Consider the following 14,158-nt stretch of genomic DNA (forward strand, 5'->3'; position numbering starts at 1 on the left):
AATCATGGTTCTGCATGCACTCTGGAAATGACTGGAAAATGCAAAACTCAGATTGAAAAACAGATAGCACCATCGTGTTCGTGGCGACGGGGTGTAAAATCCATATAAAATTTGTCAATTTCTGGGAACTTGAAAATTTTGCCCTCCTGCAAAATTCATGGTTCCTGCATTAAAAATTTATTAAATTTCCTCGATTTGTGTGCCCACTCCTGTCTCGAAATCAGTGCAATCCTTCTCCTTCCAACTCTGGCAAAAAATGAGTTCTTAAATAATTTCACTGGTGGAGTTACCAAGAAATCTATTTGGCATAGTTGGTAAATGGTTAATTTAGTGTGTAGGAGGTTGTGTGGTCAAATCCCACTCTCCACAAATATCATAAGTCTGTTGCAACCAACTACATGTTTGTTTGTTTTTTTGTTTCAAAAAACAAAGTTTAATTTAATATGGTTTGTATTGTTTAGAAACCATACTATATAACAAGTCAAACCCATACCCTTTTAATATCACGTGACATAACCGTCGACGTGACTTTGGTAGGTTTGTTTGCAGCTTTTTGGAGTTTGTTCTAATATTTTTAACTTTTATATAACCACCATATGATTAAACTCAGCCACGTAGGTTTGACTCCATACACGTGACTTTTCTTTTTATACTCCATTGTACCGTAAGTTTTGGTGACCATAACCATATTCATATATATGGTGTGTTTTGTTTAATATATGGATTTTGATTTTATAATGTGAGTTATATAACTTTGTTTTATATAGTTAAGTTAATAACTATATTAAACAATTTTTGTTATATGGTTTTTTAACCAAAAAATGATTTTTATTGCTTGTGTAGGTTTAGGAGGCCAATGACGGGCTGCCATGCGTCAATGGCTGATGAGTTGCCATGTGGGTCCCATGCGCTGATGGGGATGCCATGTGGCACACTGTGGGCCTCACTTTTTCCCTTGTCATGTCAAACTTTGAAGAGCTCTATCTTTTGCATACGAATTGGGTTTGACGAACCGTTCGCACCACCACGATCAGGAAGACGAGATCTACGATCTGGTCTTGAGTCAAAGTCATTCAGATGACTTTGATTTTTGAGCATCCCTGAGTCCTCCTTGTCCTGTGTGTGTTCCCAAAGATCCACCTGGATCACATTTGGTTTGCATATTTAGATTACTTATCACTTGTACATCACCCCTAGCCCTTGGAAGGAAATTTCAGCAGGTCCTAGTAGGTGGAAAATGCCAAAAACTACTCAAAAATCACCTCTCTGCCCTCTTTTTGAAGAGCTCGGTGCGCTTTTGGAGTACCTCTCGGAGAATGAAGTTTTGAAGAGCTGAGAGCAACATTTTTCAGTTCTTGAAGATTCTATCATGTAGCAGACATCCAGACCTATCTCCAGCACTTTTCAGATCATGATTTGAACCTTGCGAAGGCCTCCAAAAATCAATTCTACCAATTTCGTCGCACTTTCTCCTGGCACGCTGCACTTTTGCCTAAATTTGTTGTGCTTTTGCCTGAAACTATTGTTTCTCAATTTTATTAGCTAGATTCGAGTTTTTATGATGTAATTACTTGTCTTTGATGTAATTATGATGTAATGAAGGGTAAATAAGCTTGTTAGGTTGTTTTCATGTAAACTTAGGCATCATATATGAGAGCAGTTCAGTCAAAGTTTAAATGGGGGATTTGTTTTAACCTCCCTAGACATTAGGGTTTTGTTTGAACACCTTATGTGATCAGTTCCTAAACTGAAGGATTCGCCCCTGAGAGAGGGGAAAATGGTTTTGGTCTATATGTATCTAGTTTTCAGTTATAGAACAGGTTGGACATGAGTAAGTAGAACTCTTGGAGCTTGTACTTCATCACTTTTGCAAAAATTCAAAGGAAAGTTGCAGCGATCATTCAGGAATTCTTGTGTTGTGAGTTTGTGATAATGTTTTCTCTCTGTTATAGTTTTATATAAATGATAATTTCATTCTCTTTCCATGCCTATGCTTTTCAATGATTTTCCTATGAGGTTTTAAACAGAATTCTTAGTTTTAAGCTCTGTTTTGTTAGGAACTTCATGTTTATGTCTCTTGTCTTCTGATAAATGAATTCATGCTTGCCATGATCGTTTTGATCTTTGCTTTTCCACCCTACACTACATCGACAAAACCCCAAAGTATCACAAAGGCATACCTACCCTTCTCCTTTATATCTCTTGCAACTGAAATCTTTGATCTTTGACCTAGTTCCCTGATTTTCACTCCTGATCCAACAAAACCCAAAAAATCTTTAAACTCTAGAGCTGAACATATCTAGCCTAACATCTTGTCCCACTCCAGTGATCATTGGCTATGAGTTCATAGAGAGATCCTTCTCTGGTTTAGAAGGGCTAGCTGCTGAACCTTAAGTGGTTTGAGGTTACCTCCTTCGATCTCCATTCTCAGACTTGGGATATTGTGGAGGATAACATTTTGGCGTCGTTGCCAGGGAACGCAAGATCATATTTTCCCTGGGAAAGAACAACAAAGATCAGCTCTGATTGCTGATGGTGGACCGCTGTCAAACACATATGAAGGTTGTGCATCATATGTCGAAAAATCCAAAGGTTTAGAATTTTCATGGCGACTCCATTGTTGAAAAACTGGTAGTTTGAAGAAATTCTTGGTGACTTCACTGTTTTCAAGATGGATTCAAGTGCTCGAAGGTATTCTCCTATGAATCGTGCTCATATTCCTGGTTTTTCGGTCGTATTCCTTGGATAGATTGGCAAACTAATTTGCCCAAATTCATAGATGGAAACGACGATGAGGCTATTCTACATCTAATAAAACTTCATTGGCATATACATAAGCTCGGGATTAGGTTTCATGAGGATTGTTTGATGAAAATGTTTATGGCTACCCTAGAAGAAAAAGCAAGATCATGGTATGAAGGATTGAAGCCAGGTAGCTTATTCTTTCTTAAATAATTCCACACAACATTCTTTGAGTTTTATGGAAAATCTCATCATTCATTCTTGTTGTCCAAAGATTGTTTTGAATCCTCTAAAAACTTCATTCAATACCTTGAAAAGACTTTTGGTGATGAATAATGTCTAGATTATGAGATCATAGAGGCCCTTTATGAATTTTCTTTCCAACAGCAATCTGAATAAGCTAATCACTTTGATACACGAGATCATACTCAACACACAATAGCCTCCTCTTTGATTGATGAAAAAACAGATGATGAATATTGTATAGATGTTCATAAAGATTCCCCACAGGAAACAATTCTGGCAGCAACACAACACACTGATCAACTACAAGCTAAGGAAGAAATTCAGCAACCTGAAACTAATCAAGAAGAGGAGAATAATGAAAAAGAACAGGTTATTTTAGATCCTGTGGGTGTACACATTAGCACTGTGGTTGTTGAACAAAGTCCTCTTGCCAATCATCAGGTAAAAGTAATTGAGCATATCATTGAAGAATCATTTGTTGATTTGCAGCAGTCTTATAATCCACAAGAACATCTCCAACAGACCGTATTTTCTTCCATGATTAAAGATCAATCAGATTTGAATGATGACAACCAAGTTTTATTTCATGATTCTAATGATCAGTTGCAGCGACCTTGCCAACTTCTATGTGATCTAGTTAATGATGAAGACATCCTTGTTGCATATGATCTTGTTGTTGTGTTTGATGAAATTCAAGAAAATTCAGAGCCCTTATCTATTGTGGATGATGAGAATGAAAAACAGTTTTCTCTCATTCCATTTGATGGGAATCAATTTCAACATATAGACAAACCAGCATTGTGGAATAAGGTTTGTTTTACTGCTTTTAACCATCCAAAAGATCTTATGTTGTATGCTTTCCATGATCCTCTAGTGAGTTTATTGCAGTCATCAGTAGAGGAAGAATTTGCCAAGTTTGTCAATACATGTATTAGATCCAGTGGAAAATTTTAGTTGCAACTTTCTTTTCTCTTCTACCTGCTCAAAGAAAATGTGAGCAGGATTCAAGTAAGTAGCCATTTGCTGGATTGGTTACACTGGAGGGACATTACACATGATTGTATATAGATATCTTCAGCAAGTGGGCGGTTATCATCAGGGTTTAAAGTTCAAGGTGAAGGCCCTAAGATCTCGATGGTCTGCTGCCATAAGTAAGTTCAGTCAGTAGTCAAGTTTTTGAGTTAAGTCAAGTCGGTTTCAGTTTTTCTTAAGTTTTGTCAGTCAATTTATAGTTTTGAGTTTAAATTTTTATTTTTGACTCCATGCCCAATGGATAATGCTACCTGATCTACAGTGTTCTTAACACCTCCTAAAGGAGCTATCATCCCCAGCTGGAACCAATGTTAGTGTTTGTCAGTTCTGCCAGTCACCAATGATCAAATTTGCTCTTACAAGGTTTTTGTTAGGGTCTCAAATCAATTTTTTATCATTTCATTAGGTTTTCAAAATAAAAATTTGCTCACTGGCTAGTTTGTCTAGGTCTTTTACTGCTCCTTTCAAAAAATTTCATGTTCCGGTCATTGCCATCAATCAGTTGGATGTGCCATCATTGAAAGGTCACCATCATCATCTCAGTCATATCATCATGGTCCTCATTCAGGTCAGTGTCACCATTAGGTCATTAGGGTCAAAGTCGTCAAAATCTATCATTTTATTCATAAATCCGACAAATGAAGTAGTAAAAGTGAATTTACTCAAAGGTTTTTGTTTCAAAGTGTAATTTATTGCAAATATGATGTAATAAGTTCTAATGTTCCAAAGTTGCATAAAGCTTCATAGTTTTCAAAGCAAAAGTGAAAAACATATGGTGGGCCACCCCACCACTACGAAGAAATTAACTTCCACAAGCTATAAAAGACCATCACAATTCATTTCTCTCACTCATTTCATTAGCAAAGAGCACTCACTCACCTTCCCCCACCTGTTATACACCTTCCTAAACACTTCCCCTCATTCCTATCCCTCAATTTCATCCTTTTACACCAAACCCTAGCCTAAACTATACTTTCCTAGGCTAGGCCTGTGTTTTGCCCTTTTGGGCCCCTTCCCCTCACTCATTCCCTAAAATTCCACCTCCCTAAACTCCCTAACATTTATCTCTACCCCCCTAAATTTTCCCAAGAATTTAGACACCCTCAAAACCCTTCATCTCCCTCCATTCCTAAAACTGCCCCAAAACCCCTGTTTTCCTAAACTAAACCCTAATTTCCCTTCCTAGTGAGCTAGGGTTTCACAATGGATCCAAAGACCACAACCACTGATCAGAGGAAGCATAAAGGAGTCCAAGGACAAGAGATCTCAAGAGGCATAAAGAGCAAGAGAGTGAGCCATCTCCTCCACTAGGTCAAAGGGACATTAAAAAATTCATTTGCTACACATAGGGATAGTTTTGCTTCAAAGTATGTTTCTGACCAAATGGAGATGAACTTGACAAAAGTGAAAGAGGTTTTTGTCAATCATAGACCAAGGAACAAAAACCTCCTTCAGGTTTTACACAAGTATCATATATTGGGAGATATGCAACCTTCTTGGAGGCCTATGTCTGAAAATCAAAATTTTTCAAGTTAATTCCCTATTTTAGTCATGATTTTGTGGCAAGGGTTTCGAGCAAATGAAAATGAATTTCCAAAAAATGAGAAAGGTTTTTCTTCACAATATCCTTATCTACAAAAACCGCTCTCAGCTTTCCAAAAATTCTTATGGTTAGAGAGGTAGCACTCCATCTTTGAGCCTCATGTTTGTAGAAAACCCAGAAATTTTACATAGTTTTTTGTCCCAAAACGCAGCGTGCCCCATGTTGCGCTTTTTATGGGGAGCTCCAAATGACATTTGGTTTGCATATTTAGATTCCTTACACTTGTACATCACCCCTAACCCTTGGGAGCAAAATTTCAGTAGGTTTTGGAAGGTGGAAAATGCCAAAAACTACAAAAAAATCACCTCTCTACCATCTTTTTGAAAAACTCGCTGCGCTTTTGGAGTACCTCTAGGAGAATGAAGTTTTGAAGGGCTAGAAACAACCTTTTTCAATTTTTGAAGATTTTATCATGTAGAAGACATCCAGACCTATCTCCAACACTTTTCAGATCAAGATTTGGACCTCAGGAAGGCCTCCAAAAATCAATTCTACCAATTTCGTTGCGCTTTCTCCTAGCACATTGCGGTTTTGCGTGAATTAGTTGCGCTTTTCCCCGAAACTACTATTATCAGTTTTATCAGCTAGATTCGAGTTTTTATGATGTAATTACTTGTCTTTGATGTAATTATGATGTAATGAAGGGTAAATAAGCTTGCTAGGTTGTTTTCATGTAAACTTAGGCCTCATTTAGGAGAGCAATTCAGTCAAAGTTTAAATGGAGGATTTTTTTTAGCCTCCCTAAACATTAGGGTTTTGTTTGAACACCTCATGTAATCAGTTCTTAAACTGGAGGATTCAAACTTGAGAGAGGGGAAAATGGTTTTGGTCTATATGTATCTAGTTTTCAGTCATAGAACAGGTTGGACATCAGTGAGTAGAACTCTTGGAGCTTGTACTTCATCACTTTTGCATAAATTCAAAGGACAGTTGCAGCTATTATTCTGGAATTCTTGTGTTGTAAGTTTGTGATAACGTTTTCTCTCTGTTATGGTTTTATATGAATGATAATTCCATTCTCTTTCCATGCCTATGCTTTTCAATGATTTTCCTAAGAGGTTTTAAACAGAATTCTTAGTTTTAAGCTTTGTTTTGTTAGGAACTTCATGTTTATGTCTCTTGTCTTCTGATAAATGAATTCATGCTTGCCATGCTCATTTTGATCTTTGCTTTTCCACCCTACACTACATCGACAAAACCCCAAAGTATCACAAAGGCATACCTACCCTGCTCCTTTCTATCTCTTGCAACTGATACCTTTGATCTTTGACCTAGTTCCCTGATTTTCACTCCTGATCCAGCAAAACCCAAAAAATCTTTAAACTCTAGGGCTAAACATATCTAGCCTAACATCTTTTCCCACTCAAGTCATCATTGGTTGTGAGTTCATAGAGAGATCCCACTCTGGTTTAGCAGGGCTAGCTACTGAACCCCAAGTAGTTTGAGGTTACATCCTTCGATCTTCATCCTCAGCCTTGGGATATTGTGGAGGATAACATTTTGGGGTCGTTGCCAGGGAACACAAGATCATATTTTCCCTTGGAAAGAACGACAAAGATCAGCTCTGATTGTTGATGGTGGACAACAGTGAGACACATATGAAGGTTGTGCATCTTTCACTTGGCGACTCTAGTGTCAAAAAATCCAAAGGTTTAGAATTTTCGTGGCAAATCCATTGTTCAAAAACTAGTAGTTTGAAGAACTTCTTAGTGACTTAATTGTTTTCAAAATGGATTCAACTGCTTGAAGGTATGCTCCTATGAATCGTGCTCATATTCCTGGTTTTTTGAATCATATTCCTTGCATAGATTAGCAAACTAATTTGACCCAATTCATAGATGGAAACGAGGATGAGGCTATTCTGCATCTAATAAAATTTCATTGGCATATACATAAGCCCGGGATTAAGTTTCATGAGGATTGTTTGATGAAAATGTTTATGTCTACCCTGGAAGGAAAAGCAAGATCATGGTATTAAGGATTGAAGCCAGGTAGCTTATTCTCTCTTAAAGAATTTCACACAACATTCTTTGAGTTTTATAGAAAATCTCATCATTCATTCTTGTTGTTTGAAAATTGTTGTGATTCCTGTGAAAACTTCATTCAATACCTTGAAAAGACTTTTGGTAATGAAGAATGTCTAGATTATGAGATCATAGAGGCCCTTTATAAATTTTCTTTCCAACAGCAATCTGAAGAAGCTAATCATACTCAGCACATAGTAGCCTCCTCTTTGATTGATGGAGAAACAGATGATGAATGTTGTATAGATGCTCATAAAGATTCCCCACAGGTAACAATTCTGGCAACAACACAACACACTGATCAGCGAGATGCTAAAGAAGAAATTCAGCAGCGTGAATCTAATTAAAAAGAGGAGAATAGTGAAAAAGAACAAGTTATTTTAGATCTTGTGAGTGTACACAGTAGCACTGTGCTTGTTGAACAAATTCCTCTTACCAATCATCAGGCAAAAGTAGTTGAGCATATCATTGAAGAATCATTTGTTGATTTGCAGCAGTCTTATGATCCACAAGAACATCTCCAACAGACAATATTTCTTCCATGATTAAAGATCAATCAGATTTGAATGATGAAAGCCAAGTTTTATTTCATGATTCTAATGATGAGTTGAAGTGACCATGCAAACTTCTATGTGATCTAGTTAATGATGAAGACATCTTTATTACATATGATCTTGTTGTTGTGTTTGATGAAATTCAAGAAAGTTCAGAGCCCTTATCTATTGTGGATGATGAGAATGAAAAACAATTTGCTCTCATTCCGTTTGATGGGAATCAGTTTCAACATATAGACAAACCAGCGTTGTGGAATAAGGTTTGTTTTATTGCTTTTAATCATCCAGAAGATCTTATGTTGCATGCTTTCCATGATCGTCTAGTGACTTTACTGCAGTCATTAGTAGAGGAAGAATTTGCCAAGTTCGTCAATACATGTATTGGATCTAGTGGAAAAGTTGAGTTGCCACTTTCTTTTCTCTTCTGCGTGCTCAAGGAAAGTGTGAGCAGGATTCAAGTAAGTAGACATTTGCTGGATTGGTTACACTCGAGGGATCATTACACATGATTGTATATATATATCTTTAGCAGGTGGGCGGTTATCATTAGGATTTAAAGCCCGAGGTAAAGGCCCTAAGATCTCGATGGTTTGCTGCCATAAGTAAGTTCGGTCAATAGTGAAGTTCTTTAGTTAAGTCAAGTCGGTTTTAGTTTTTCTTAAGTTTAGTCAGTCAGTTTACAGTTTTGAGTTTAAATTTTTATTTTTGACTCCATGCGCGATGGATAAGGTTACCTGATCTACTGTGTTCTTGACACCTCCTAAAGGAGATGCCATCCCCAGCTGGAGCCAATGTTAGTGTCTATCAGTCATGCCAATCACCAGTGATCAAATATGTTCTTACAAGGTTTTTGTTAGGGTCTCAAATCAAATTTTTATCATTTCATTAGGTTTTCAAAATAAAAATTTGGTCAATGGCTAGTGTGTCTAGCTCTTTTATTGTTCCTTTCAAAAAATTTCATGTTCCGATCATTGCCATCACTCAGTTGGATGTGCCATCACTGAAAGGTCATCATCATCATCTCAGTCATATCATCATGGTCCTCATTCATCTCAGTGTCACCATTAGGTCATTAGGGTCAAGGTCATCAAAATCTATCATTTTATTCATAAATCTGACAAATGAAGGAGTAGTAATAGTGAATTTGCTCAAAGGTTTTTGTTTCAAAGTGTAATTTATTGCAAATATGATCTAATAAGTTCTAATGTTCCAAATTTGTATAAAGATTCATAGTTTTCAAAGCAAAAGTGAAAAACATATGGTGGGCCACCCCACCACTATGAATAAATTGACTTCCACAAGCTATAAAAGACCATCACAATTCATTTCTCTCACTCATTTCATTAGCAAAGAGCGCTCACTCACCTTCCCCCACCTGTTATACACCTTCCTAAACACTTCCCCTCATTCCTATCCCTCAATTTCATCATTTTCCAACAAACCCTAGCCTAGACTACACTTTCCTAGGTTAGGCCTGTATTTTGCCCTTTTGGACCCCTTCCCCTCACTCATTCCCTAATATTCCACCTCCCTACACTCCCTAACATTTATCTCTACTCCACTAAATTTTCCCAAGAATTTAGACACCCTCAAAACCCTTCATCTCCCTTCATTCCTAAAACTGCCCCCAAATCGTTGTTTTCCTAAACTAAACCCTAATTTCGCATCCTAGTGAGCAAGGGTTTCACAATGGATCCAAAGACCACAACCACTGATCAAAGGAAGCATAAAGGAGTCCAAGGACAAAAGATCTCAAGAGGCATAAAGATCAAGAAAGTGAACCATCTCCTCCACTATGTCAAAGGGACATTAAAAAATCATTTGTTGCACATAAGATAGTTTTGCTTTAAAGTATGTTTCTCACCAAATGGAGATGAACTTGACAGTGAAAGAGGTTTTGTCAATCATAGACCAAGGAACAAAACCTCTTTCAATTTTTACACAAATATCATAGATTGGGAGATATGCAACCTTCTGGAGGCCTATGTCAGAAAATCAAAATTTTTCAAGTTAATTACCTGTTTTAGCCATGATTTTGTGGCACGGATTCGAAGCAAATGAAAATGAATTTCCAAAAAATGAGAAAGGTTTTTCTTCACAACCTCCTTATCTACAAAAACCTCTGTCAGTGTTCCAAAAATCCTTATGGTTAGAGAGATATCACTCCATATTTGAGCCCTATTTTTGTTGAAAACCCACATTGCGCTTTTGATGGGGAGCTCCAAATTATATTTGTTTTGCATATTTAGATTCCTTATCACTTGTACATCACCTCTAGCCCTTGGGAGCAAAGTTTCAGCGAGTTCTAATAGGTGGGAAATGCCAAAAACTACTCAAAAATCACCTCTCTGCCCTCTTTTTGAAGAGCTCGCTGCACTTTTGGAGTACCTCTGGGAGAATGAACTTTTGAAGGGCTAGGAGCAACATTTTTCAGTTCTTGAAGATTCTATCATGTAGCAGACATCTAGACCTATCTCTATCACTTTTCAGATCAGGATTTGGACCTCGGGAAGACCTCCAAAAATCAATTCAACAATTTCATTGCGCTTTCTCCTGGCACGCTGCACTTTTGCCTGAATTCTCTACGCTTTTGCCTGAAACTACTACTTCTTAGTTTTATCAGCTAGATTCGAGTTTTTATGATGTAATTATGATGTACTTATGATGTAATGAAGGGTAAATAAGCTTGTTAGATTGTTTTCATGTAAACTTAGGCCTCATTTATGAGAGCAGTTCAATCAAAGTTTAAATGGAGGATTTGTTTTAACCTCCCTAGACATTAGGGTTTTGTTTGAACACCTCATGTAATCAATTCATAAACTGAAGGATTCGACCCTGAGGGAGGGGAAAATGGTTTTGGTCTATATGTATCTAGTTTTTAGTCATAGAACAGGTTGGACATCAGTGAGTAGAACTCTTGGAGCTTGTACTTCATCACTTTTGCAGAAATTCAAAGGACAATTGCAGCTATTATTTTGGAATTCTTGTGTTGTGAGTTTGTGATAATGTTTTCCCTCTGTTATAGTTTTATATGAATGATAATTCCATTCTCTTTCCATGCCTATGCTTTTCAATGATTTTCCTAAGAGGTTTTAAACAGAATTCTGAGTTTTAAGCTTTGTTTTGTTAGGAGCTCCATGTTTATGTCTCTTGTCTTATGATAAATGAATTCATGCTTGCCATGCTCGTTTTGATCTTTGCTTTTCCACCATACACTACATCGACAAAACCCCAAAGTATCACAAAAGACATACCTACCCTGCTCCTTTATATCTCTTGCAACTGAAACCTTTGATCTTTGACCTAATTCCCTGATTTTCACTCCTAATCCAGCAAAACCAAAAAAATCTTTAAACTCTAGAGCTGAACATATCTAGCCTAACATATTTTCCCACTCCAGTCATCATTGGTTGTGAGTTCATAGAGAGATCCCTCTCTGGTTTAGCAGGGCTAGATACTTAACCCTAAGTGGTTTGAGCTTACCTTCTTCGATCTCCATTCTCGGCCTTGGGATATTGTGGAGGATAACAGAATGTAAGAACATATGGGGCTTGTTTGTTTAATGGTGCACTGAACATACCAACTGTATTGGGTGCAATAAATATGAAGCCTACATTTCGTGTTTATGTGCATTGAATAGGAAGAAGTTAATCTTGTAATAAGTAAATCATTTTTTCGTCATAGAATTCAACAGAAATTTCAATTATAAATAGAGTTCTATTACGATCCAAAATCTGTGTAGGGGCTGGAACAATGCACTTAGTGATTCTTATCAATTCTAAATCAACTTATATTATTCAACAGAAATTTCAAGTATAAATAGAGTTTTATTATGATCCAAAATCTATGTAGGGTTGAACAATGCACTTAGTGATTCTTATTAATTATAAATCAACCTATATTATTAAAAATTCAATTAGCATTCTAGATCTGGAACAATGGGAACTCTTAACTTTTTATGGTGTCAAACTTCCATAACCCGTTACATGATTAGACAGCTTAGACAGCTTGTATTTAACATAATTTTTATAAAAATTGTGCTAGCAATCTCTTAAGATTGTGGACAATAGTCAACTGAAAATAGTCCGTGGTTTTGAGACAGGCATCCTCATCTCAATTGCAGATTTTGGGAATATTTTAGAAATTTCCAATCTAGCTAAAATTCAAATTCAGGTTGTTGAAATTAGCAATGCTAAACTGGGAATTCCATACACTTGATCAAGGTTCAAACCTTATAGACTTCACCAGATAATTTGATTAGGTGGTTATGGCACCTTTGGGTAGTCGGGGAAGCATTGAACTTATAGCACAGGGAGATAGTAACCAGGGAAGCATTAAACTTATAGCACAGGCAGGTCATAACCCATATGCATTTAATATGAACACTAGAAGAAATCCATCTAAAGCTTCCAGATGGATATCTTGAGTATGAAAAAAAGGTTGACTTATAGTGGAATTCTAGATATGCAACTTTAGACCAGAATTTTTATATGTGCTAGCTATGCATTTATAACAAATATATAAAAACATCCTTTAGATTAAATAGATGGCAAAACCGGTACCTTAAATAGCGTGACTGTGGGGAACCGAGCTTCAAATTCCTCCTCGCACTCTTTGCTCAGGGTAGCTCCACCACATATAACAGTATTGATTGAACTCAAATCATATTTACTTGAAATATCTGTCTTGATCAGAGCCAATAGAATGGGAGGCACAAGGGGCAAATGGGTTACTCTGTACTTCTGAACAGACATAAGCATCGCCCCCGGATCAAACTTAGACAGAACAACAACGGTGCTTCCGGCTCCAAGCAACCCACAACCAAATGCCGAGAGCCCATATATATGAAACATGGGTACCGTGCACAGGTATGAGTTTTCTTCATTCCGTGTTCCACAATATTCACAACGCAATCTCAAGCGCTCCAGAGATATACAAACCAGAGAAATGAGATTTCTGTGCGTGGAGATGACCCCCTTGCTGGTTCCAGTAGTCCCGGAAGAGTAAAGCAGAGTGGCGGTATCGTCTTGCCTGATTCTCACAGAGGGGGCGTCGGCAGGATTCGAAAGCATGAGCTTCTGCAGAGTAGAGATGCAATATCGGCCATTTTGCGAGGGCAATTCAGAAGAAGAGGAAATGAGAACCATCGGCAACTGGGTGGCCGCCAATTTGTGTACCAAAGATGGCGTGACGAGGGCCAAAACGGCGGCGGAATCTGTCGCCTGCTTCGATATCTCGGCCGCCGTATTTAGCGGATTAATGGTTGTAACGACGGCTCCGATGGACATGATCGCTAAACATATTATGGGGAAATGGATTGAATTGGGCGAGAGGAGGAGGATGACATCAGATTTTCTGATCCCGAGGCCGGCTAAACCGGCTGCCAGAGATCTCACGCTCCGCCATAAATGGGGATAAGTGATGGTTTCCCCTGTAGCAGAATCAATGAGAGCAATTCGGCCACTGTGGGGACATGAAGAGATGAAGGTGGGGATATCCAGGTATTCGTCTTGGGGAAAATTTACTGGTTTTCGCTTGCTGTAGTACGTGCAGTTGGAATTGCAGTATCCGCTACCGGGATCGATCTCGAGACTCATCGTCGCGTGAAAATCGGGATCAACAGAGATGCGAATGTTTGCTGTTCGAAAGATCGTGCAGGTTGTGCATGCGTTCATGAGAATATTTCTGAAATATTTTATAAAATTGAAGATGTTGGATTCCGGGTGTCAAATATTTGTATAAAATGAACGGTATTGGATTTGGGATATCAAGTGTTAATTAAAAAATTACACGAGTTGTACTTTGTGTTTGGAAGTTTGAAAAATGCCAAGTTGATTTTTCCCAATGATGATGTATCATTATTAAAATTATCATTATTAAATTGCCAAGTTGATTTTTCCCAATGATGATGTATCATTATTAAAATCATCATTATTAAATTGCCAAGTTGATTTTTC

The 14,158-nt window shown here is 37.5% G+C and overlaps 1 protein-coding gene across 3 annotated transcripts in view; it reads right to left on the reverse strand.

Moving 5' to 3' along the window:
* Positions 1 to 13,918, reverse strand: part of LOC149214569 (beta-phenylalanine coenzyme A ligase-like) — a 134,613-nt gene extending 120,695 nt beyond the window's left edge. For 2 of the 3 annotated variants that reach the window (XM_089392324.1, XM_089392322.1), the window contains exon 1: positions 12,764 to 13,918. In XM_089392324.1, coding sequence (XP_089248450.1) covers positions 12,764 to 13,876 — 1,113 coding nt within the window. In that variant the 5' untranslated portion in view covers positions 13,877 to 13,918. The remainder of the gene's footprint in view (positions 1 to 12,763) is intronic. The other variant, XM_089392323.1, reaches the window with a different exon arrangement.
* Between the last annotated feature and the right edge of the window lie 240 nt (positions 13,919 to 14,158).

Source organism: Pinus tabuliformis, chromosome 1_1, assembly GCF_031772625.1.
Source record: "Pinus tabuliformis cultivar Carrire ecotype Pingquan chromosome 1_1, CPIR1, whole genome shotgun sequence".
NCBI classification, from domain to species: Eukaryota; Viridiplantae; Streptophyta; class Pinopsida; order Pinales; family Pinaceae; genus Pinus; species Pinus tabuliformis.